Here is a 27,284-nt window from a genome sequence, read left to right as displayed (position 1 = left end):
TCCGTCGCTTTACCCCCCCCCCCCCCCCCCCCCACAACACCGTTCTGCACCCTCAATGCCCCCCCCACCACCACACCACACCGTCCCTCACTCCTCCCCCAAACAAACAACAAAACTATTCTTCGACCCCGTCCCCTTCCCCGTCCCTCCCCAGCCGTGGACTATGAAGTACTACTGAAGTGTGTCAAATCCTCTTCCTCCTCTTAATTTACTTGTTTGTTTCCTTGGTCTGCTCTTGGAAGGGCCAGCTGGGCGCTTCAATAAACCCGGACCAACGGAGAGCCGGGCGATCCACATTTAAGTCATTTCCCGCCCCCTTTTTAAAACAAATTGTTGTGCTTTTTATTTTTATTTTATTTCTTTCCTTTTGGGGCCTTCCTTTCGGAGGCCTTTGTGTAAAAAAATAATTCTACTTCTACTTCTTTTTGTTTTTTCCGTCATTCCACGAAGCCTTGGGCTACCTCCTTCTGACCCTCCCCCTCCCAGAACCCCCTCCCATAGCTCCTCCTGCTGGACGCTGGCTCCGTGTCATTGGACCCAAGGGGGTGGGTGTGGTCAAGTAAGACATGCCCACAGGACCTCCTTTGCAGAGGCGAATAGTGGCACCTGCATCAGTGCGTGTTTGTGTGAGTGTGGGAGAAAACCACAGAAGCAGAGGAACTCGTCCGTCTTCGTGTGTGTCACTCACCCCCCAGTCACCAACATGACCTTTGCCCCCCCCCCATCTGAAAAAAAAAGACACATCTGCCATAACAGTTTCTTCCGCCCCCCGCCCTCCCTCTCCACGCCGAAGACAGCAAGACGATGGAACAGAGAAAGATGAAGAAATAATGCACTTTGCATCAGGTTCCTTAATAACTTTGTATTCTATTGTTTTTCTTTTGAGGAAGTATACACACAATGTAGCATCAACAATATTTATTACTCTGTCACAACATTGCCGCGGACTCGCTGGCTGAACGGCTGAACGGCTGGCTGGCTGGCTGACTGGCCGGCCTGCTAACCAGCTAGCTGGCTAGTTGGCCGGCTGGCTAGCTGATTGTCTGGAAGACTGGGCTGTCCGGCTGGCTGGCTGACTGGCTCACTGGCTGTCTGGCTGGTTGACTGACTGGCTGTCCGGCTGGTTGACTGGTTGTATGGCAGATGCTGAACGCTGGCCAGGTCACACGGAGAGGATAGGGGGCGGAGTCAGGCCTCATCATCGGTGTGACCAACACACACACATACACACACACACACACACACACACACACACACACACACACACACACACACACACACACACACACACACACACACACACACACACATAGGTGTCCGGAAGGATGGAGGGATGACGAGTGTATTGCAGAAGGGGGGAGGCGGTAGAAGATGAGACGATCTATTGGAACGGAAGACAAAACGAATGGACCTGAGCTTGTGGCCTCCTCTTCCTCCTCCTCCTCTTCCTCCCCCTCCTCCACCAGCTCCGCCTCCTCACTGGCTTACTCGCCCGCCTGCTCGTTCACTCGCTCCGGTATGAGCGATGCTAGGGCGGACGACAACAGAGAGCGGGAGAGAGAGGACTCACAGCTCCTCGGAGAGAGCCCTCCCCATCTCTCCTCCCCCCCTCCCCCCCTCTCTTCAGCCCAGAGAGGGGGGGCCGGCGGGGGGGTGGGACAGGCCGCTCCGGGAGAGAGCAAAATGTATTGTTTGTTTTCTTTCGGTTTGTTTTCTTTCTCCCCCCTTTCACCCACCTTCCCCAACCATCAACACCCCCCCCCCCCCCCGCCCCTCCTCTTTCCCCCATTTAACTTGTACACTGTGCAAGGTGGATCTATCCTGTACAGACTGTAAAATGTAATATTATTTTGTACAACTTTATTGAAAGAGAAACAAATCTACTTGTAGATCTTTGTGCCTTGATTATGGCTGTACCTGTAAATGAGCTCCGATGTAAGTATGTTTTTGACTGCGCTGTACAGCTTGATGTCAAACGCTCTATCAGCAGCCGCTGCTGAAAGGGGACTTTCTCTGTAGAGTTTAGTTTTTTTCTGGTTTATATAAAAAAAAAAAAGGAAATGATGTTTAGTAAAAAATAATAAAAAAAAAAATAGGGAAAAAATTCTAAAAACCTGTATACATTATGCAAATTAACCACTTACCTGCAGTGAATACCACATGTTGCAGCGCCATGCCTTTTATTTCTCTTCGTTCTTGGTTTGACTTCTTTTTTTTTTCCCTTCTCTTTTTTTTTTGTTTTCAATTTCACAGCTTTAAAAACGAACATTGGAAATCCATTGAAAAGTGTCCAAATTTGCAACCTGGTGTTGTTTTAATAGGAACCAACTTTTTTTTCTTCTTGTATTTAGTTTTTTTCCCGATATGAAGAATGCCTGAACCCTGTACTGATGTGTGTGCCTGTGCGTATGTGGGCGCATGTGTTCATTAAGCAAACATAGACTCACAGACGCATTGTGTGTGTGTGTGTGTGTGTGCGTGCGTTTGCGTGTGTGTGTGTATGTGTGAGAGTGTATATGTGTGTGTGTGTGTTTGTGTATGAGCGCGAGCGTGAGTTGTGTGTGTGTGTGTGTGTGTGTGTAATCTTTTATAACTGTATGTACATGTAAATTTATAGGTCTATATAAATATATATGTACAATTATACATGTTTAATTATGTGTGTGCCTAGGTGTACATACCTATGTATGTATACGGTAAATATGTATACATACACACATAGGAAAGCATGTTTTAGAATGGAGACGAATAAATGAGAGCGTGCAATATTATATTATTCCTTGGTCCCTTGGAGTCATACCCAATGGCACAGGCACTATGAATGTGTGAGCAGCACTCGACAACACAAGCTCTTCTCCCTGTACATGACTGCATCAGGCTCCTGTTCTGCTACAGTACACGTCCATCCCCCAAAACGAGAACGAGCGAGAGAGAGAAAGAGAGACAGAGAGTGAGAGAGAGAGAGAGAGAGAGAGAGAGAGAGAGAGAGAGAAAATTGACTGGCGGTATGGAAAAAAAACAACTAAAAACTTTGTTTAGCCTGGGAGGATGATTAAATGACATTTTTATTTTTCTTTAAATAAAGAGGCACATTAGAGGACTTTGATTCATTTCCGACTGTGTGCGACTTTTGTATATGCCCTGGCGAGATGGATTTAAATTTTTTGGCAACATGTTTTCATTGTTATTTTTATTGTTGGTTTACAGATGATAGTGACTTGAAATCAATCAGCGTTTATATTCAATTTGAATTTTAACTTAATGTAAAGTTTTATCGCCAGGAATCAGTCTTGTAAAGAAAATGCACCACTGCAACTTTAAGATGACATGTTCCACTTTAATATGGACATTTCATTACAAACTTGTAACAATTTGCCAAAACCCTCACAAACATTTGACACAAAAAGTCGGCAATAAATATGTTTTAAAATATACATATATAAATCAGAAGGTCAAAGTAAATCCAATATTCAGTTTCCCCTTATTTCACTCAAATTGATCAAAAAAGTAAACTTCTTTGCTTATTCATCAACAATTTATTTTGTCAGACCAGGGACGAGTCGTACTTAAAATATCTATCTTACAAATGCTTCCTGGTTCATGTCAATGGTACATCATCCACTTTCCCTACAGGACAACACCATGAGGCGAAGACGGTACAACAACACAAAATTTTAGCACACCTCCCTGCGAATAACCCGAATAAACAAACGCTACATAAACTGCCCAGCGGCCGAATGGCGCTCTCAAGACATTTGGCTCTGCGTTTGGCTGCACCAATCAGCAACAATTCATTGTCTCTTGTGCTCATTATAAGTATTCCATAATTAAAATATATTCCATTTATTATATCTCTTTAACGTGGCTCACAACAATTTTACAATCTTAGGTAGTATAAACGTTCATTTGGCCCCCGTTTCCCAGAAGGAATCATTAGAATTTTCGACATCGGTTGAAATATTTATAAAAAATAATAAAAATGTGGATAAACTAAAATACATATTGTACGATTGCTACAAAAAACCACCCTGATTTGTACCGTTCTTTCGTCTTTCCATACGGTTCACAGATACTTGTGCTTTCCTATGAGGGCGCAGAGGCTCAGACAGGGCAGCAGGGGGCCGACTGACTTGAAGCACAGGCAGTGGGCCATGACGGCCAACAGCAGCAGGGCACCGGCGGAGGAGTACACAGCGATGACCGTGCTCTCCTCTGGGAGGAAGCACTTGGACAGACTGTGGCTTCCCTCCGAGAGTGTCGCCTGAGACGGGGGGCGGAGAGGGAGAGAGGGGAGATTAGTTTCAACGTGTGAACGCGCTGCACTACGTTCGTTTTCCCGTTGGTACCCTCTAGCTGCTAGAGTTGTAACTACAGTTATAGCAAAAGTGCGCCCGGATAAAACGGTTTATGAGGCTGATTATTAAATAGTTGCAGTAAAAAGGTTACTTAGGGCAAGTTTCTTAAATGGGAATGGGGTAAAATATGGGTCTATCGAGTGATGGATTCCTCTTTGATGTGCTATTGATTTTAGGCTGAATCATTAAGGCTGGGGGGGGGAGATAAATAAATAAAGATAAGCTGCAAATAGCATGTCTCCGGAAGAGGATTAGTGCCACATATGATTTATTTTTTGGTGTTTGAGTTTAAAGATTTCGATTTTTTTTTTATTATTATTGTTCAAACGGATGTGATTTATTTATGATGGTGACCTAAAACACTTCTTGCAGAGTGCACCAGAAATATCCCATTATTTTAAATGATATAACATTGAGTCGAACGGGTGCTTCAGTTATGTTCTCACAAAATAGGTGTGTTTCTGTTCCGTCCCAGTAGGGGGGCGTCATTACCAAGATGAAGCTGGGGTTGTTTCGGTTCCTCCAGTTGAAGGAGGGCACGCTGATTTCTGGGTAACTGTTGTCATGGAGAACCTCGCATCCGCTGTGGGTGTGGCCACTGAGAATGAGGCGGGGCTTAAACCACTGCAGCAGCTGTGACAAAATAGGAGACATTCCAAGACAAATCCGTTAAGAGAAAATAAAGTCAAATAAAAACTCAGTCGAGTGGTCAGATTCAATGCGTTTGTGGTTGTTGTCATTCTGATTGGTCCCTTACCTTCTGTGAGGCCTCTTTGGACAACACGTCATATTTTTCTCTGAACAGCAGATGGCGCTCTTCAGGCGGTGCGGCGTCTTCCCCAGTGCAGCTGGCGTCGCTTACCCTGTACAGAGGATAGTGCTGGGAAACATGACCAGCCAATCAGGATAGCGCCCAGTACAACGTGGCCAGACAACAGTAATAAAATAAAACACACAGACACAGACCCACACATCAAAGAATAATAAAACACACACACAAACACACATTGCAAATTATATAAAATGAGGTCACGCTTCAGCAGCAACGATACAAGCCTTGAAGATGTTCAGATATTAAATAATGGATTGAGCTGACATAATTTCTGCAGGGAGAACTCCATCAGAGCCCATTATCAAAGTCAAGAGTGGAGATGACGTCTTTGATTCTCGCAGCCAATAAAACAGAGATATGAGTGTTCCCAGTCCCCTGATGGCAAGTGTCTTACACGTGAGGCATCCCTGTAAACTTGGAGTGTGTGAGTGTGTGAGTGTGCATGAACATCCTTCCCCCTTCACACTGGAGGATGGATGCCTTAGAAATTGTCTTCCTAACCAGCAGCAGGGACTTACACAGCTTGTGTGGAGACGCCTCAGTGTGGTCAACAGAATGAATGATTGACTACCTGCAGCATGATTGGTGGGGTGGGAGGGAGGCTCTCTGCGCCTTCACAGCCCTCAACAGCGCTGTCTGATCCAATGCTACTGCTAGGCGGTGAATTCTAGAAAACATGGAGAACATTATTCAATGGTTAGGTCATATCTCTCTCTCTCTACCGCTCTCTTTCTCTCACCATTATCTTCATCGTTCTCCATCACTCTCTTTCTTGCACCCTTATCTGTGTCTCTCTCCCTATCCCCTCTCAACATTATCTGGGCGGTGACTTCTAGAAAACATGGAAAACATTATTCAATGCTTAGGTCATATCTCTGACTCTATCAGTCTCTCTTTCTCTCACCACTATCTCTCTCTCCTCAACTTTAGCTGTATTTCTCTTTATTCAACATTCTCTCTCTCTTTTTCTCCATCCCTCCACTTCCTGCCTTGGGGAAAACACGCATCTGTGAAGACATGCTTCATTGTTATGTGTTTTTCTTGACTTGACAAAGACATAACTGAACAAGATGAGGGGGGAACCAGAGTCGCATTAGCCCTCTGATCTATTAAGAACTGTTACAATGCAGCCTGCACACACATAACTGTCAACACTGTGTTCCTGGGGGGCAAGCCCCCAGGAACAGTGCATACTTCCAAAATCCACCAGTGCCCAGCGGCCAAGCCTGGTATTGCAGCTGTTTAAGCGGGAAGGAACCGGAATGTGTCTCCGCAAAAATGTCTGGATATCAATCAAAGGCCCATAATTATCTTTATGCCATGTACTAACATTTTTTAAGTTTTCTCTTTTCAAAACGCCACCTCAAGCGTTTTATTACCTGTTTTAGGTTATTATTTTTTGCTGGAAAAGGAGGGGTGGGCAGCTCCGTTAACTTCTCGTGTCCGAGGTTTTTCCTTTGGAGTGTTGTGTGCAGTGTTGCCAGATTGGGCCAGATTTCCCACCCAATATGGAGACCCTGGGTGTAGCGCGCTGCAGCCAGGGTTGCCAGATTGGGCGTGAAATCGGGCCCAATCTTGCAACACTGGTTGTGTGGACTCTCTGCAGAGACGACTTTTACCGTACACTATTCTTTCTTCATTGTAATAAACTCTTTAAGTTCATTCTGAAGTGTGTTGTCAATACACTTTAAAGGATTTCCACCACGGAAGGTCGTTATTCTCGTAGAGAAGCCAAGGACCCACCTGGAGGGAACAGCTGAGATCCCGGGACAGTTTGACCAGCTCCTTCTCCACGGACTGGCAGATTGGACATCCGTCGCCGTGCAGGGCCACGCTGTTCACCAGCAGGAAGCTGCAGCATCCAATCACAGAGGAGGCATGAGTCGATTGAGTCTCGGATTGGCTAACGTGTTCCTCGGGACGAAATTTTGTCTGATGGGTATACAGATGGACTCTGTGCTCTGAGGAATCCTTCATATTTCACGTGCTGGCTGGCTTTTTATGTGTTATTGAACAGTGTGTTGAATAGTAGCAGGGAGAAAGCCCATCTCTCTGACCAACTTTAAATTATTGATGTTTTAAGCCGACAGTAAAAAAAGAAACGTTGAGAAAGCGCAAAATATCAAGGCAACATGTTGCAACCAGATTCTTTTAATATGTATCAGTGAAAAGTTGAGAAAACTCAAAAATCTGGATGCATCATGTTGTTTTAGTAATTTGATAATAAAAATCCCACCTTTATGCATCATAGTTGTCGCTGTTGATGGCAACACTTGATAAAAAACCTATAATAATAAGATAATTCCCGTAAAATAAATCCTATTTTTGCTCACTTGATGCCCTTTTTGGTGAGGATCCTGGTGGAGGTGGAGTTGAACACCTTCTCAAAGCGCTGGAGCTTGGACCAGTCCATTCTAGAGAGAACACAAACACAGACAGGTGTCATGGCATGGACCAGTCCATGCTAGAGAGAACACACACACACACACACACACACACACACACACACACACACACACACACACACACACACACTCACACTCACACACTCGCACACACACACACACACACCACACACACACACACACCCACACACACACACACACACCACACACACACACACACACACACGCACACACACACACACACACAAACACACACCACACACACAACACACACACACACACACACACACACACACACACACACACACCCACACACAGTCACACACACACACTCACACACAAACACACATGTCATGGCATGGACCAGTCCATTCTAGAGAGAACACAGACAAAGAGTTTGGACAAATAGCAGCAGGAAACAGTGTTGGAGGCATTCCAAATCAAGCCGGTTTAATTTTGCATAGCCTACTTCTTTCTTCTCTACATCACACTTCCCTTTTTTCGCTAACAGCTGTCAGCCTTTCTGCCTACAAAATCCTACATATTATTCACTTATAAACAGAATATGCACTCATATTCTGTGTGTACCTTTATGTCATGTTAAACACGTCACCCACACTTCTTTAATGAATGTTTGTTTGACCCAACATTTTTCAATAAAAACACTGGCCTTAAGCCCATTGGGTAGCAGTGGGAGCAAAGTGCATCACAACAATGCAAGATTAGCAGGTTGTAGATTAGATATCAACCAACGATAAACGGATCAAAGTCTGTTGTAAAAGCAAAGTAGTGCAAATCCTCGCTTACTCGTAATGGAAGCCGATGTCGTGGTTACCAACCAGTACAACCAGTTCTGTGTCAGTGGAATGCCGGAACATTCGGTGAAAACGGCGCACGTCATCTTCCCAATTCTGTAGGTTCATAAACAACAAAAACAAGAACAACCACAACAACTAAACTCGTTAGTGGGCACTAAATAATGCGTTGATGTCAAGTATTTAATAACGATCATCATCATAAAACGTATTTTGGAAAAAAAGGAATTAGGCTATGGGCTGCGGGAGACATACCGTGGGGGTGCTCCACTTGCCCTCGTCGAATATATCCCCCAGAATAAAAACGATTTCGGGTCGCAGGAGCCACAGGGCGGTCTGGAAACCCCTCTCCATCTGCCATTCCCTAAACCCCGGACACACATGCCTGAAAGTCAGCACTGTTATTGTTTACCAAGCGGGTATGTGGCGTGCACCGGGGGATGGAGTTAAGCAGCACAGCCATTTCAGAGCTGTTTACATGATATCTAACTCGATACCCTGGTACCATGGAATCGACGTAGGACACAAAGTGCTACCTCCTCAGTTTGTCGAACCAGTGTCCCCCCACGGCTCCCAGCAGATGGGTATCAGACAGCACCATTGCGCGGAGCGTGGAGCCGGTGGACCGGCCGTCGGCCACCTCTCCCCCGCGCACAGCGCTGAGCTTTGGCCAGGCGCAGCGCAGGATCACAGGGTAGTAGATGAGGTACTCGCAGAAAAAGAACACGCTGACTAGGCCGAGCAGCGAGACCACGGCCAGCCAGCCGGTGCTGAGCCTGATCGAGATGACTTTATTATTCGGCATTGTTTCGGATGGCCCGGTTTAGCGCGTTGATGGCGAAGGCACATTCCAGGAGGCATCTTCCTTCCTCCAAGCTTGACGCTTTATTTTAATCCTCCGGTGTGATGCTGGTGACATCAAAAACGGTGTATAAAAAAAAGAGACAACCTGGAACGCCGCAGCTTGTTGTTGTTTTTTCTCCCTGGGAGACCGCTCTCTCTCTGTCGCTCTCTTTCTCTCTCTCTTTCTCTCTCTCTCTCTCTCTTTTTCTCTCTCTCTCCGTCGCGCTCTCTCTCTCTCTCTCTCTCTCTCTCTTCTCTCTCTCTCTCTCTCTCTTCTCTCTCTCTCTCTCTCTCTCTCTCTCTCTCTCTCTCTCTCTCTCTCTCTCTCTCCTCCGTCGTCATCAGTCAGAAATGATTTCCCTGTCAGCGCAATTCTCTCACTTGCATTCGCGCGTTTCCATTGGCGGAGCGACAGGGTGACGGAGTTCGAGCTGCTCCGCTGGGGGTGGATGTGGTGTCTGTCACTTCCGCCTGTAAGCACCACTCACTACTGGATTATTACAGCGGGGCTGTCAATCATCCATCCATCCAGACCGAGCCACACTCGACCCTCGATCCACAGTCTACCATAGGTGTGTGTGTGTGTGTGTGTGACACACCTATGTGTGAAAGGAGAACACATGCATGACCATGTTATACAAGAGATGAAGTCTCTCCTTGCTCCCTCGGGGATACAAGTTGGACCAGATTCCATCCTATTCATTCCTTCCTATCTTGTTGCGAAATCGTCATTGATCGACTCGCGTTTGCACGTGACCTAGCTCTTTGTGAGCAGTCGGCCCAACGCAGTACACCAATCGGAAGTCTTGATTTATTTTGAAAAATGTAGGCTAAGTCTGTGAAAATATACGCTGAATCTTCGTAACTGTCAAAATAGGCCATAATAAATCAATTAAAGCTAACATACTTTCTTGACTTTTTATTTTATTTATTTTCTTCTTGAGGCATTTTCTAAGTCAGATTCTTTCAAATTGAGTGAATAACTAGAACAATGTCCAGGTTATAGTTTGGGCCCTTACAAAACCGATTATCCCTGAGCACACAGTTAGTTTGTTAACTATCTCCGTCCGTTCAATGCGTTGTTTGTTGATAGAGCTGAGTTCATCTGCCACCCTTAATGCACAACTGCAGGCAGGGGGTAAAGGTGTGTCACCTTGTTTGAGACAGGTTAAACAAGTCCCATCTACAGCTGCGGTCAGGAGCTGTGTCACAACAAGCTGCACCTACGCTCTCTCCGCCTCCTGATACCTACTGATATTGACGGATAAGGTATTTTGGATATCATTTGCTTTGTTTTGTTTATTTATTTTAATAAATTGTTGTTGTTTTTTTCTCTTTGTGTCTGCCTTGAGGAAAAGTTTGTCACACTGATGATAACATTGTAGGGTATAGGGTAAGTCAACACGTAGGCTACATTGTAAAGTTGGTAGAAATTTGTCCCAGGACACTACACTTTTGTTATAATCATTTCTATTTTATCTCTCCAATGTATTCATTAACACAAAGTTTCACAATTCAGTTCAATTCTTCTGCCACAAAGTGGGCCTAAATACACATTTTGAATTCAACACAAATGACAAATTGACCATTATGAACAAGGCTACTGAAGAGGTTTTGGCAAATAGGGAGAGATTGTGCATTCTGCAGGGGCTGTTGAGCTATACAGCTCGTCCTACGTCTGGACTGTGAATGAACGCCATGCGGTGCAGACACTATCATATGTCTAGTAGATGTCAGAGTGGGCGGGTAAAGGGCGTAGGACAGTTGGATTGTGATTGGGTACATATCCAGAGATGCCCCATCATCTTTAATCTCTCACTCTTGATTCACCCGGTTCCTCCATCATTTGTTTGTCTTTATTTTCTACTTTTTTTGTTTTCTACTTTTTTTCTCTCACCTTTTTTTTTTAACACTTTGTTTATTGATTTTTCACAATATAGCAAAACATCATAATATAGAAATGTAACATTTTTTTTAGCCCCCAAAGACAAATAGACAAACATAAAAAATATAATAATAATAATGATAAAACAAACAACAAAAGTAAAATAATAAATAAAAATAAATACATAAATAAAATAAAGAAATAAAATAAAGCGTGTGTCAGTTTGGAGTTATTTGGATCCTTAGCAAGATAAAAGTGAGAAATAACATTTTGTACATCCTTATAACTGGTCAAGCAGATATGTAATCAAAGGTTGCCAAACACTGCTAAAATTGGCCTTGGAGCCCTTTAAAGCAAATCTTATCTTTTCAAGTTTCAGAAATTGTAGTGTGTCCCTAATCCAGTGTTTAAAGGAAGGTGGGGTAGCCTGCTTCCAATTGAGTAAAATTAATCTTCTGAGTGACAAAGGCAATACAATTTTGAATACCAAAAACTGCTGTAAGGGTTCAGAGCTATTGGTCTCTTAAGTATCTTGGATAGTGAGTCAAAGATAGGGGACCAGTAATTAACGAGTTTCGGGCAAAGCCAGAACATATGAGCTAGTGCTGTAGGTCAATTTTTACATCTGTTGCATGAATTATCACATGATGGATAGATTTTTGAGATTTTGGCTTTAGAGAGATGGAGTCTGTGTGCTACTTTAAACTGGACACATATCGATGGAGAATGTATTCTTAAAAAAACATTTGACCACTCAACATCTGTCAATTTTACATTCAGATCAGCCTGCCACGCCACTCTTAATGCATCCAAAGACGCTGACTGCACAGAAGAACGTTTTTATAGATAACGGATATTGTGCCCCTGAGCTCTGGGTCTGCTGGGAAAAGAGTATCCATAGTTTGGGGATTGTAGGGAATTTTTCCTGTGTTGTTACGTACCCAGTCCCTAACCTGAAGATAACAAAAAAAAATCGCATTCGGTAGGTCAAATTTAGTTTTGAGCTGTTCGAATGAAGCAAAAACCCCTGTTATGTATAAATCTTTAAATCAAATAATACCCTTCATTTGCCAAGCCAGGAAAAAGTCATAATATAATGAAGGGGCAAATCGATGATTAGACGCAATTGGGGCCCAGAGCGAGCCAGCCTGCAAACCAAAGTGCCCTCGGACTTGAGCCCATATAACTAAAGACTGACGTACCAAGGGGGCACTGGAAACGTGTCTTGTAGTGATAGGCATTGCAGAATACAATAAAGCAGGGAGAGACAATGGCAAGCAGGCAGTGTCCTCTATCTGAACCCAAGTAGGAGTCCCATCATCGATGTAATCTTTAAGCCAATATGCCATACCTCTAAGGTTGCTTGCCCAATAGTACAATTGGAAATGTGGTAAGGTCAAACCACCCATTGATCTTGGCCTCTGCAAAAATTCCCTACGGATACGGGGTGGCTTCTTATTCCAAATGAAGTCAGACATAATCTTGTTTAGGTGTGAAAAGAAAGACTTGTTGATAAAGATTGGTACAGTGTGGAAAAGGTAGAGAAATTTGGGCAACATGTTCATTTTAATTAGATTAATTCTTCCTGCTAATGAGGGAGGAAGCATGGACCATTTATTGAAGGCAAATATAGAACTCTCCAGAAGGGGAACAAAAATAATGGGGACCTATTATGCTTTTTCGACTTTTATGACCGACTTTTTGCTTTTTTTTTTATGCTTTTTCGACTTTTATATAAACGTTGTTATAATGATGTCAAGTCAAGTCATGTTTAACCATACTAAAGTGTCAAATAATGACGTACATGCATTTCGAAGTATTCCCTGCTGACAGTCTGGGGTGGCTGTGCAGAGCGCTAAACACTCGGGACAACGTTTGCGATTCACTTGTTCACATTTCCGGGAAATCATCTACGTCGTAGAGGCACTCCTGCCACGCCCCCATATGCCTGGTCAAATCTGCCCGCGCGCGCGCTTCAAGGAAGGTAACCAATCACAACGGAGTTGGGTTGGCAGGAGGGGGGCTAGGGGGCGGAGAAGGACGAAACCGAGCGTTGACAGAGAATGCTGAAAGCGCCCAGATGAGAGGAAGAGTTTCCCGAAAATCGACATCGTTTTTTGTGCTGTGGTTCGTGTCAGGTTGGCTATAGGAGCTATAGGAGTCATTGATAAGAAATGAAGACCAGAAAAGTAGTATAATAGGTCCTCTATGAGCTTAAAAAGGTTAGAATAGCCACGCGTAACAACCACACCTAGGTAGGTGAAGTTGTTAGATGTCACCTTAAAAGGACAGGAATTAAGGGAGATGGACTTTGCGGCAGAGTTGACAGGAAAAAGCTTACTTTTCGACACATTAATCTTATGCACGGAAATGCTACTGAAGTGGCCTTATAACGCCATAATATGGGGCAAGGTGTTCTGTGGATCAGTTATATATAGTAACAAATCATCAGCATATAATGACATTTTATGTTCCTTACCCCCTCTTACTATGCCACGAATCTCAGGAGAGGAGCGTATTACCATTGCAAGGGGCTCAATAGCTATAGCAAATAAAAGTGGGAAAATCAGGCACCCTTATTCTTTTTCAGTAAAATTGAAATAGAAGCCTGACAAAGGGTTGGTGGAAGGTGGCCTTCAACAAAGGACTCCTCAAAAACTGACAATAAGACTGGTAATAATCTAATTTCTTCCTTAGACATAGGTTTTTCCAATTGCTCCATTAATAATGCATTAACTTGAGTTGGATTTAAGCTCTGAAAAAAGAGTTCAAGTTTAGAAGGGTCAAATATCACCTCAGAAGTGTAAAGAGATGAATAAAACCTCTTAAATGCATCATTCATTTCCTTAGATCATTAGAAATCTGACCATCAGGTTTTCGGATGTTTGTAATCAGAGTAGAGGTCATGGACTGTCTAACCTGTTGAGCCAGAAACCTGCCAGCCTTATCTGAATGTTCGTATAAGCTCGATCGAGACTGGAGGAGGAGCTGTTCTGTATGGCGGGTAGCAGGTCAAATTCTGTCTGCAGACTCAATCTCTCCTTTAAAAAATCACCCATAGGAGCAATTGAGTTCTTTAAGTCCAATTGTTTAATTTGGTCGGAGAGGTCTTTAAAGGCACCCAGTGCAACTTTCGAGGCTTAAAAAATAAACATTCAATTTCTAGTCTTTTTTACACGTAGTAAGTTTCAATAACTCCATACCATTACATACCGACATTCAAGCAGCAAAGATGAGACGTCGTTGTGTGGTGAGAACTGATAGAAAATCGATAACAACAACAATGCCGCCATTTTCTTTATTTTTTGTAACCTACAATAAATAAAGCAGGCTTCCAGTCAATGGGAAAATGGCTTCTCCCCACCGGCGATTGTTGTTGTTAACGATTTTCTATCAGTTCTCACCACACAGCGACGTCTCATCTTTGCTCCTTGAATGTCGATATGTAATGGTATGGAGTTATTGAAACTTACTACGTGTAAAAAAGACTAGAAATTGAATGTTTATTTTTCATTGAATGTTTACATAAAGTTGCACTGGGTGCCTTTAAGACGCGGTTTTCTCGACCTAGCTTCCCCTTGCTTGAAAATATCGATTTGCGTATTAATACACTTAACAAACGACTCATCCCCAAGCAGAACATTACTAAAATGCCAAGGGCGCCGCATAGCTTTCTTTAAATATTTGTAGAACCACAGGCCCATGATCGGAGATGACAATGCCCTCATATCTGCAGTCCTTAGGGTATTTATCAATTAAAAAGTAATCAATGCAGGAGTAGGAATTATGTACTGGGGAAAAAAATGAGTAATGCTTAGAATTGGGATGCAAGGAGCGCCAGGGATCAGATATATTATACATTTGTAAAAAAGCATTAATCGTCCTATAGCTGATTTTGGTATACTGTAGTTGGTGTTAGAGGAGCGGTCCAGTATTGGGTCTGTACCCACCACTTGTAAAATATATATATATTTTTTTTTTATATGCCGTGGAACGCTCCGTTCACTTGCATGGGCTCTTCACAACTTCCGGCACCGTTGCTAAGTATAATTGACCGCATAGGCAAAAGGACTTTTTGCCTATGATGTCTTTGGTATCACTCCTAAAGTAGTAGTAGTAGTCTGGCTGAACGGAAGTGGACAGCGTCTATTGCTTAGCGGACGATTTGGCCGCGACTCCTCCCCTTCCGGTTGCTGGCGTTACCGTATTGTGCTCCCCCTCAAACTCGAAAACTAGGTAGTATGGCGAGTTTTGAAGAGGACTTTGACGGTTGAGGAATTTAACATGGGTAAATTGAAGACATTTCAGTCGTTTCCCTCCTGCCAGAAAATGATCTCAAGTCCTCTCTTTGTACTGAAATGTTTTATATGCCTTAAAATGAGTTGATAACCTTCATGAGTATCACATTACATAGATTATCCCATCCAGTGTATATTACCAGCTGAAACACCTTCACATGAGCAAATATAAGACATTTCAGGCGTTTACAAAAAGAATTGTGAATCACTTGCAATTTTGTATTATTTTTTATTTAACATTAATAATGATGTAATGTAACATCGTTTTTGTGTTTGTTTGTAGCAAAGTAGGCCCTCATTGAATTGAAATTTCAATCACGATAAAATAAGTTTTGAATCTTTCAACCATCACTACAGCCAGTTCTTCAGGATGCGGCAGAACCGCTATCAGAAGACTCATTGGGTGGATGTAAAGTGGCAGCAAGCCACAATCAAGCACAGCATTCAAAAGGATGGTTGTAACTGGTGTTTTCGTCATGAAGGTAATGTGTTCATCCCCTGATAAATAGTTTGAATATGAAAACATTTGTTTGTTTTGGCTTGTTTGTTGTAATAACATGACTGCTATGGGGTTGTGCTGAGTGCAGAACACAGACAATGAAAATGGATGAAGTTAAACTGATTTATTGTTGGAAAATCCTGGGCAGTGAAGTGGAAATGGCTGGCACGGGCTGTAGCAGGGGTAAGATCAAAATGGTGAAGTGTCTTGGCAGGGGTAGCTGAGTGGCAATCTTGGTATGATCTATGTAATAATTTGATACTCATGAATGTTCTCAACTAATTTTAAGGCATATAAAACATTTCAGTACCAAGATTCGGCTTCAGATCAGGAAACGACTGAAATGTCTTATATTTACCCATGTCAATGTGTTTCAGCTGGTAATAGACACTGGATGGGATATAATCTATGTAATTTGATGCTCATGAATGTTCTCAACTCATTTTAAGGCAAATAAAACATTTCAGTACCAAGAGAGGGCTTGAGATCATTTTCTGGCAGGAGGAAAAGGACTCCAATGTGTCATATTTTCGCTTTATAACGTATTACAGCTGATAAAAGAGACTGGATTTGTTCTTATCTACCCCACATAGTCCACATGAATGTTATAGTGTTAGTTTGAACCCTAATCTAATTAATGTGATAGGACCTACTGATCACTTTTCGGCACAACAGCGGCACTAAAGAGAGAAAAAAAGAGTGCATCCTCATTATACCCAGCACTTCTGAAAATGTACTTCCGAATGCTTCTTTGTCCCCAGCACATTTCAAACCAAACTGACGCCCATGGGTTTTATCCAGCCCGGTTGTGCTAGCATCGTGACGGCTTAGAGCGCCCGCGAAATCCCGTATAGTGGTGGCCGTCTCGGTCTGCGCTGAGCGCAGCGATGTCATCTCGGCCCGGAATTCCGTTTTTAGAGAGGCAATATCAGCTTTAGTGTCCTGCCGAAGGGCTTCCAGGTCTTCTTTAATCTCAGCGTGGAGACTAGCCATCTCCTTCTTGATTATATCAACAAGTTGTTTACGAGAGATGCCCATCTCGGATTTTATCAGCTGTAGGAGAGCGCTCTCCGTTGGTTGCTCTGCTGGAGGTATCGTTGGGGTTGATGGTCGGGTGGCAGCCGTGGCAGCGCTAGCATTCACCCATGAGCGTTTGTCTGAGTGCAGGGCTAGCTAAACTTTGAGCTGCAGGTTTGGATGCTTTCTTCTGACTTTAAGTCGCCATTATGTGTAGTTTTCCAGTATGAAAAATTGCCTCGCTATGCAGTCGAAATAATAAAAAGTTTTGGCTAATCAATTATCTATCAATATAAAATACGCAGCGTGTTGGACTTGTGACTGCTCCATCTTATGTCCACCGGAAGTCCTTTTCTCTCACCTTTTTAGGGGGGAATTTTTGTTCTCTCCAACTTTTTCTCTATTTTTGCTTGTCTCATTATTTTTTATGGTCCTCTATTCTCTATATCTATTATATTATCAACTTTATTTATATAGTTTGTGGCATTAGACACTGTACAAAGCAACGGTTATACATACAAAGCAAAGAGACAGTCCATAATCTAAAATTCATCGACAAAGATCTTTGTAAAACCTCTTAAAGAGAAATGGCAAAAATATAGCAGCAATAGCATCAATTAACTGTGTCAAGTAAATGTTATCAATATGTAAATGTGGGAATGTTAGATGGACATCAAGATGGGAATGTTAGAGGGACATCGTTTTGAGATTATGGAGCGTGAGGATGGTGACCTGAAGACTCAAACCTAAAGAACTGCCAGTAGAGGGAGCCAAATACATGCCAACTGAGGACAAAAAAGGCAAACATCCAGATGGCCAATCAAAATGCCTTTTAGTGTCAGAGTAGGGGGGAAACATGTGTATCTCAAACAGTTAATTATGAGTCTTTAGGCATATCCTCGAGAGACCTTCCTGATCTCGCAAGTTCACTTTCTTTTCATTGCAAAACGCAACCTTGAATAGCGGGCAGGTCTCATGAGACTGGTGCATGTCATATTGCATAATAAACAGTCACGTGGTACACATGTGTCCAATGGGTGGATGGTCGCTCACTATAACATAATACAGCCAAGCTGTTAATTCATATTGATTAACCTTGCAACGTCACGCAAGGACAGATTGTGTATCTTCTCTTTTCTGATCAATATATAGCTTTCTTCAGTAGGCCTACTACTGACACACGAAAATATTTAAACGCACCACATTAACAGTAACGGCTTTATTATCGGTGTATTTTATTTATGCCCGCAAGAACTTACTTAATGTAGTTTGGCCTGTGGTTTCTTAACGGTTTGAGCACCTCAGTGTTTCCCTACAACAATGACTGCGACATAGGCCTAAATAATCCGCATTAATAGTTAAGGTTCTGTGTGTGTTGGACGGTGCCCTCTAGCGTTGCTTCCCGTGTATTTTAGTGCTTGGCGCTTGGTCCAGGGGCGTCGCTAGGATTCAAGCACATTCAGCGCGGACTTTTCTCGCGCGATCCCTTGTTTCTCTTTCGCGCTCACACAGAATTTGCGCATGCCAAGATGTGTGAAGTAAAACTTCTGCTTTGAATGACACGCGATATAATATATTGTATTGGAAAAGATCTGGGGCTATTCATAAAACATCCAGGTTGCCAAGGCCTAACGGCGCCCATGGTTTGAGCCACCACAGGCAATGGAGACAGCCTGCATTTTCTTTAATAATCTTATTGAAACAATAGCCCTACATTCTGTAGACTCTGCAAATAAGTTTTGAAAAAGCCATCCACAAATCTAATTTCCGGATGAAATTAAACAGTAATCAAGGGGAATATCTTGCTAACGCAGGCAGTCCTGTATTATGATGAAAACGTAATCAAATCAAACATGCATTAGTCAACCAATGAATACTTGTGTGGGACTTATCTGATGGGATGGCACACACTTATTCAAGTGCCATATATTATGTAATATATTACCAGAAAGGTATGAGACCTTCTATGGATTATTCTGTGGTAGGCCTATATGTTTCCTCTACGTAATTATTAAATGAGAATGCATTTGTAAACTGTATACAAATAATACTCATTATTTATGTATCAAGTCTGTATTGGACTTAATAATGTCCAATACAGACACATCAACAATTTAAAGAAAATATGTTTTTAAAAATATGTTTTTATTTTTTCTCCGAAGAATAAGAACCCATCAACAATTTGGCAAGTGAAGTCTTGTACCGAAGGTGAATAGACAGCAACTTGTCAGCTCAACTGAAACACGTCCGATATTTTCGTGAACTGCTGTAGGCTACAACGCTGTTATGGGGGGTCAGTGAGTGGCCGCTGACCCCTCTCTTTCTCTCCTGTTAAAAGCCAAAATCTACTCCCCACAGTGTTCAGGGAGCTCTCTACGACCCCTTAAATAATGCACGCCGGCACATTTGAAAGGTATAGTCAAACCGCTATCACCCTGCTGCTCCCCGTCAGTGCGTAATGGATCGTGAACGCGATCACCGAGACGGAATGTGTACGATAGCTGTCTAGATGACATCACTTCCTGAGAAGATAAACATCCTGAATCGGTGCATTAACCAGAACTTGTTCAGAATGCTAATGCTATAATAGTACAATTCGCTGATCGCGGTTAACAGACTTGGCATCGTCAGGCAATATATTATCTTTTCACTTTTGTTTAGCAGTGATTACATTTATTATTTCTTAAATCTCTCTAATTTCTCCTATCCAGCCAGATGACTCACATTTATTATTTAACTTCAGTGTGTCTGTATATCGGTAACTGAAGTACACTTCAAATTATGATTGTTTTGTATTTTGTTATGTTTAATCATTTCCAGAAGGCTCCAGAAAGTGCACGCATGTCAATATTGAACATGGATGGTGTGGATTTCAGTGGAGATCCATGCTGAGCCCATCTAGACCCTAATGTAATTTACACATGTTGTTTTCACTATGTACATGCTGTTGAGTTATATAGGGTAAACTAGGGGAAACATGTCATTCCTTTGATTGTGTGCTCCTGGTAGAATAGGGTTTGCCCCATATCAGTATATCCCAAACTTATTTTGCACCCCTTTTTTAAAGACTTAAACCATATCCGGAGCTACATTTTGTAGACATTTTTCTTTTTCTTTATTTTTTTCAATTTATTAAAATATACAATGTTAATATTATTTCAACAGTTGTGAGTTGGCACTGAGGCACTCAAAGAGTTTTAGGGTTAGTCAGTTTAATCCAAAGAGCATTTCTAATGCGTTTTATTTTCTATCCTTTACTTTAAGAGCAAATTGCCTCAAGTTTCTGTGGCATTTGAGGTTCTGAATGATTGTGAATGTTGAAATGGTTTCATTCTGAAACCAAACAAGCATTGAATAGACGCTTATCAAGAGACTGGGCATGAGAATAGTTACAAGACGGGCTGAAGCCGTGGTCCTCAAAGTACAATGGAGAGGACGACCGTAGAGAAGAGAGAGAGGAGAGCAGAGCATGTTCATCCACATACACTCATTCCCAAGGAGGAAGATATTGTGATGGACAGTGCATCTAAAGTCTTGGTATATGTTTGGTCAATATAAACATGGCGCTGGAGGCGTCAACTACTGGAACACATCTCCTGTTAAAACGTCCTGATGACATATGACATTGGTACAAACAACAACCTTGTGTCATGCAGTTGATAGTTATGAATACACTTTCGACAAAACTGGGCATGCATTTTCACTACAGATTAGCAGTTTTCTAGGATAATTTTTTTTAACATCAATGATCTCTATTCAGGTTTACTAATGATGACACGCCTGCTACAATCATGATTAATTCTGTATCGTTTTGTTTAATGGTTGACAAAGCCCAACATTAAAGACTATTTGATTTGGTTTACAAAACACCCAAAAGTGTAATTTAGAAGTCAGAGCTACTGCCGAAATACACAAAAGAGCAGTCTGTGAATTTGACTTACTAAACTCAGCCTCTTTGTCATAATTTATTATTAAATCTGAATTATTAACACCAAGCGTTGCACAGGTAGTGTTTTCCACTGTGTAACCACTCAGTGTCTTTATGAAAACATACACCGCTATGCTTAAGCATTTTGTGTGTGGTAAGTATTAGGCTCCAGTATCTCACATCACGTTTGTTGTCATTGATTCTTCTAGGGTGACGATCCTGAATATGCTATCCAAGACGGAAACAAACAGCAGGCAGATGGTGAACCAAATGAACAGGTATCCGTCCAAACATCTACCCTCTCTCCATGCTGTCTACGACCAAGCTTTCCTGTCCATTTGCTTCAGGAACCTATCAATACCTCTTGCCCCCCAGCGCCGTGGAATTTGATGAATAATGAATGAAAAGACAAATGGTTGCTTAAGATACCCATTTATTCCTGGGATTAGCTCGGCTGGTCGTCAGGACTTCAAAAGGCACAAACAAATCAAAGGCAGACATTTTCTTTTCTCTACTAGTTGACTATTGATTAGCTGGCTGCCACGCCGGCCCCATGGGGACTCGCTCTCTCTCCCTCTCTCCATCTCTCTCCCTCTCTCACTCCGTCCATCTCTTTCCCTCTCTCTCTCTTTATCTCGATTTCTATGCCTCTTGCTTCCTCAATCTCTTTCTGTACCTCAATCTCTTTCTGTAGATAGAGAGAGGGAGATTGACCCCTCAATCTCCCTCTCTACCTCTCTCGATATGCCCCCCCTCTCTCTTTCTCTCTCTCTCTCTCTCCCTTGACCGCTCTCTCCACCTCCCTACTGCTCTCTCTCAGTTGCGTAACTCCATAAGCATGTCTTTAAATTCTGAAAATCAACCACCCTCATGGTTTCCAAGAAAAAAATTCTTACAGCAGTGTGTTGGCTGGCGACATCGCCATTGTCCATGATTTCTCAAATCCCAGTTGTCTCCAGGGATGGCATTTGGTTGGTTTGTTTGTTTTCCAATCATGCACTGACTGTATCCCTGTCAGCAGCTAAACTGAAGATTCAAACTGAAGATTCATCTTAAGTATACTGATTTTTCTTAATGTTGTTTGTCTTGTCTCGTTTAAGTGATCTGTGTTTCCATGGGTATGGGGTCATTTAGCAGGCCCTTAACCCCAGAGCACCTCCTTTTCCTCTCGTCAGAGAGGACTAATGCACTTTGGAAGGAAAAGCCAGAGTGTGTATCATTTCCTTGTCAATAAGGTCATTAAACATATCAACTCATGCCAATAACTCATGATGGATATTTTTTTTATTGTTGTTGTTCTTTAAGGGCAGTGATGGCAATATGGCGTTGTGAAACTCAAACAGCATCTTCTAGTAAGGACAACAAGTAGGCTAAGTAAGATGGGTTTGGGACACAGTACCAAGCCTCTTCATCCCCATGCGGTTTGTTTTATGGATGTTTGTTGAAATATTAATAACAGATCCTTAAGTCGAGCTCTGCTGATGCTGTGGTTGTCTCGTTTGACCGATGAAAACACTAGGGGGCCAAAACCCTAAGAGCCTATTATTCACACAGTGCAACTGTTAACTAGCAGATAACAAGGCGTTGCCATGACCACATGGTATGGTTTGGCAAATTGTACACTCAATAAGACAACAAACACAAGGTAGCAAATATTGTGGTATTGTAGTAGGCAAGTATGACTAAAGTATGACCGCAGGGGAGTTGATGTCACACACATCTTGGTGCTCGTTCATGATTATATGAACAAATGGTTGCTTTTTTTATCTTAGAATCTTTGTTGAGGAAATACCAAGATCGTGTCTTGGAATGTGCTTTTGGAAATTCCGATTACCCTCCTTAAAACCCTCCTATTCGGTTAAAGGATGACCAATCTGAGTGACCCTTATACTTCTGCAAACATATTTCCTCTGATCATCAATTATGAGTGATGGCATCAAAATCTGCCAGCCACATAGTATTTCAACATGTAAAGGTGTCTGAGCAATTTATTATTTTTATATTAGGCTTACTCAATTACAAAAAGTGTAATTTTACAATAACATGGAGAGTAAATTCCACCTTTGACAATATTTTAGTCTTTAATTATTTAGCGTAATTTTTGGCGTACACAAAATAAAGTGATCAACCGATTAACATGCTACATCTACATCAATTTGGGAATATGCAGTGTAAAGTTGTTTGCCTTAAATAATGCAACTGGGTTCCAAGGGAGATTATTTCTAGAAATTGCATTTTTTCTTTTTACAAGATCAGTTGTGAAAATGCAAAAGTAAAATTTGTTTAGGTATTGGTATCAGCCATGCAAATAAAACTCGAAATATACACATCTTCCATATTTTACAAGGCTTTGAAACTTTTAATTTTTTCTTGTTGAACAGAACAATGCGTAGCGAGTCACTTTGTGTCCAAAATAAATGTACACTTAATAATAATGGCCTATAAAATATCTTATTGTCCTATCTCCCACTGGATGGCATCCACAGCCCAATATCGGCGTCTTTACAAACTACTCGGTATCTTTCACCGGTTCGGCGCCAATGCATTACCATGGACTGAGCAACTGTGGTCGAGCATATGACCAGCTCATTATATACACGCAGCACGCTAGGACTACAACTAGGCCTATATGTCTTTATATCCTATCCAATAACCACATTCGGCGCTGGAGAGCTATGTTGGAGCTCTTCCCAAAATTATAAAAGCAGTCAGGTTAAATAGTTGTAATATGCGGAATTTGCTTTAATCGTGAAGTCCCGCCTCTTTCTTCCAATTATAAAGGAGGAAAGACCGTTAACCCAATCTAAACTTCTGAGAGGCTGGATCAAACGTCATTCACAGGACCGCCCTGTGGAGTTCTGCTGGAGAGCGCGCTCTCCGCCAGAAGTCATAAAGTCAGACTTCACCAACGGGGCACGGGCCAGGAGAGAGAGAGAGCGAGGCTGGAGCGAGGAGGGGGTGGACTTATCTATTGGCCCACAACGTTTAATGAAACACGGCGATACATGCGGTATGTTTGCTCTCATGGCTTCCTTACTCCCGTTTTTTCCCCACCTGAAAAGATAAGCCAATGGGCTCGAGAAGTTGTTGGTCCCATCCCGGGCATATTTCCCGTCATACGAGACCCGTCGCAAGCGCACCTGTGACATCAGCTCTGTGTTGATCTGCCCGACACGCCGTGAAGACCCGCTACTTTTCACTATCCTAATCCGAAGACATGACGGTGTCCCCGGTCTGCAAACCGGCTAAATACCCGGCGAGACTAACATTAATGACCGAAGCGGTGTCAGGGTGTTTGTGATTGAGCCACAGAAGCTGTCTCGAGACGACCGGCGGGACGCCAGGGCCGTATGGAACTTTCTTTTGGAGGACAAGGAACGCACCTGTTCGATGCCCGCCGGGACTGGACCAGGTACCGCTGGACCCTGACATGTCTAACGACGAGCCGTCGTAAAGCAAGCCATCACTGCTATTACCTGGGTTTCAGGACAGGGTTCCAAAAGCGATGGCGTCTGAGGTGGCGTGTGGATTGATCTTCAGATTACTTCTTCCAATATGTCTGGCTACCGGTGAGTTTGTAGCCTGGCGGCTCTATTTGGAGTAACCTTGGCTATTTCCATATGATGGATTGACGTTTGCATGCGTTTGCGTTGAACTGTACGGGATTATGGTTTAGCTTGTAGTTTCAGTTTGAATCAGGGTTACTATATTAGGGAAAGAAGGAAAAAACAAAACTCTTTTGTGGCTATATATTTACAGTAGTCCTGTCATGTCTGTCATATTTGATGTAGGCCTACTTTCTGCCTTGTGCTCAGATTTTCAGTTTTATTTACCTTTTACCTCCAAGTTTATTTAAGCAATTGCCCTCCTATTTCTGTTGAATCATGTTCATGTTTAAACAAATAAGCTTATGGTTTATTATACGGTTGTATAATGTTAAGAGTGAAAATATAGGAAAATAGACTTATCTATTTTAAAATAAGTTGATTGGAGCCCATAATAAAAAGTAAAGAATGCCCTGCTCATGGGCATGGCATCAATTTGATTTAAGCTTTGTGCTTCCATAAATGTGGACTAAGATGACATCAAAAGTTCTGCGGAGTTTGCCTTGATGTCACCGAAGCCAGTTTAGTAATTTAGTAAATGTAGTTATTAGGTGAGTGCTGCATGCAGCGTCTAATTGTTCTTCATAAGTTGTATTCTTTCTTTCTTTCCTCTTTATTATTCTCTACAAACTTTGGGACCTCTACTTCCTAAATCTTTCACCTAGAGACCCCATTCCAATTTTATAATGTTCACAATAGTTCAGAAAATCTTTTCAGATTTTTTAAATATGTTATATTTTTTAAGATATTCTACTTTTAAAATACGATATATTTTTTAACACGGGAGTCAACGGGAGGACGGCAGAGCTCTGGTACTTGAGGTCTTCACCAGTGTTGCCAGATTGGGCTACCTTTGGAGGACGTTCAGGCAGTGTTGCCAGATTGGGCGGTTTTTCCCGCTCTATTGGGCTATTTTTAATCACGCACCAGCTCGCTATTCACACACACACACACACACACACACACACACACACACACACACACACACACACACACACACACACACACACACACACACACACACACACACACACACACACACACACACACACACACACACACACACACACACACACACACACAATCCAGCAGTGCAGGGCAATACATTTTACCTTTCAGATTCTTCAGTTCAATTCATTTTACATTTCTGCATTTTTAGCAATGCCTTGTGCTTTTCATTCAGCTGTCACTTTATCTATGTGGCTTAATTAAAACATATTTTCAACCTCACTTTGCACTACAGCACTCACCGCATTTACTGCTGGAAATGCATTTTCTAGTTGCATATGTTGATCAAAACAATATCTGACAATCTCAGATCATTGCTGGTGTTGCAGTGTCATACATTTCCTTTCCGTGAATACCTCCTTTCCTGTATGGCCTTTGGCAGACGGCTCCTATACACTCAGGCTTGCAGTCTGTCACAGAGTGTTTGGGATAACCAGTCAGTGGTTTTTACCGGACTCAAGTATTCTCCCCCACGACTCCTCCAGTGTCAATTTTAGGCGTCATTTACTCTAACCGTAGTTTGGTATCAGGGAAGTTTTTTGAAGAGGGCTTTACGGTTCAACTGGTGGAGAGCCCTGAAGAATGCATGCTGTTAAAGGGGATTGACGTCTGGGTATATAGGATATTCTGTGGCAGGCCACAAGTGATAAGAATTAACGTATAATCAGTGGTGAGGTTTTCACAGGGGTATCTGGGAGTCTGTAATTTGTGGTGACTTGTGTGGTTGAAGTACTTTTTAAAGCCAACAGCATCCACGGTGCTGCTCTCTATAGATAAGCCGCACTCAGCACGGCAATAATGCATCACTTGTCAGTGGACGCCCGCTTTATTTCCAAAAGCAATTGTAGGGCCCATGCATTGTCTCCATTAATTCGTGGAAAGTAGTTTTAACAGTATGAATTAATAATGCGGTTGTGAGGAGGAGAGGAAGAAATTGCTTTCCCGTTATCGTAAACATACCTTTTAATATTTTATGTTTTTTCAAAGTGCAAATGAGCACTCGCCCAGCCACGGTCGCAGCGCGCAGGCGCAGGGTGGTCGCAGACAGGACGAGGCTCTGGGAACAGAGGGGAGGAGCGAGGCGGGTGGAAGAGGTCACAAGTCTTACAGTAGATATGCTCTCCCTCACCTTCCAACACAGTGTCTCCTGTCTGCGGTGCTGCAGCAGCCTGGGCTGGTCTTGGCTCTCTGACCGTGCCCCACATCTCAAACGGAGATGCAGAGAGGGCTGTTATCAGTCCAGTATTGATCCTCATTTACAACACTATTGTTAGTTTTTTTTCAGCGCTGTAATACAAAGCACACAGATAGTACAGACATAGAAGCAAGCGTGGGTTTAGTTTGGCGACTGCTTGAACTAATCCTTAATTAAGAGGAATGTGATTTAGCTCAACAAGTTTATATTAGCTCCCGTGCTGCATCGATTTCCAAGTCCGGGACACATTTATTTGTGACACGTTTTTATTTTCATTAGCTGTAAATGACTTGCTTTCTCCCCGTTTTCCTCTTTCATGTATGTTGCCCGTGGTGGCTGAGTAGTCACAGTGGAAACATCAATGCATGTTATTTGACTCCACCAGGGCCCTGCCTTATTGTACCGTGCATGTCCACTTGCCGCAACAATATTTGCTCTTGTTGTCCGTATTTTTTTTTCTCTCTCGTGTGAAGTGTCACACTGAAAGAGTCTGTCTGCTGACGTTACATCGTCTCAGCTTCCTGTTGCTAATCTGACATCACCTCTATTGAAAGATACCGGCCAGCCTGCAGTACCTGTGTACACAGACCTCCTGACAC

At 42.6% G+C, this 27,284-nt stretch overlaps 2 protein-coding genes and 1 long non-coding RNA gene across 3 annotated transcripts in view; 2 read left to right on the top strand and 1 right to left on the bottom strand.

Moving 5' to 3' along the window:
• Window positions 1–3,041: 3,041 nt before the first annotated feature.
• mppe1 (metallophosphoesterase 1) lies at window positions 3,042–9,446 on the bottom strand. Its single transcript, XM_056597305.1, has 9 exons — window positions 8,944–9,446; window positions 8,663–8,771; window positions 8,400–8,503; window positions 7,521–7,601; window positions 6,931–7,039; window positions 5,759–5,854; window positions 5,113–5,235; window positions 4,848–4,988; window positions 3,042–4,261 (listed from the first exon to the last, which is right to left on the bottom strand). Exons 1-9 carry the CDS (start codon window positions 9,210–9,212, stop codon window positions 4,064–4,066), a joined length of 1,230 nt encoding a protein of 409 aa, XP_056453280.1. The 5' UTR covers window positions 9,213–9,446; the 3' UTR covers window positions 3,042–4,063.
• A 5,907-nt stretch (window positions 9,447–15,353) lies between these two features.
• LOC130387376 (uncharacterized) lies at window positions 15,354–22,221 on the top strand. The gene is made up of 4 exons (XR_008896295.1): window positions 15,354–15,423; window positions 15,791–15,915; window positions 21,087–21,155; window positions 22,183–22,221. It is a non-coding gene; the product is annotated as an uncharacterized LOC130387376 (long non-coding RNA).
• Window positions 22,222–23,740: 1,519 nt separating this feature from the next.
• LOC130387250 (piezo-type mechanosensitive ion channel component 2) overlaps window positions 23,741–27,284 on the top strand; it is an 82,427-nt gene continuing 78,883 nt past the window's right edge. Inside the window, exon 1 of the mRNA XM_056596269.1 lies at window positions 23,741–24,446. Within this exon, the coding sequence (XP_056452244.1) occupies window positions 24,383–24,446 (64 nt within the window). The 5' untranslated portion in view covers window positions 23,741–24,382. The remainder of the gene's footprint in view (window positions 24,447–27,284) is intronic.

The sequence above is a fragment of the Gadus chalcogrammus genome, chromosome 8 (genome assembly GCF_026213295.1).
Source record: "Gadus chalcogrammus isolate NIFS_2021 chromosome 8, NIFS_Gcha_1.0, whole genome shotgun sequence".
Lineage (NCBI taxonomy): Eukaryota > Metazoa > Chordata > Actinopteri > Gadiformes > Gadidae > Gadus > Gadus chalcogrammus.
This window is presented reverse-complemented; position numbering and strand designations above follow the sequence as displayed.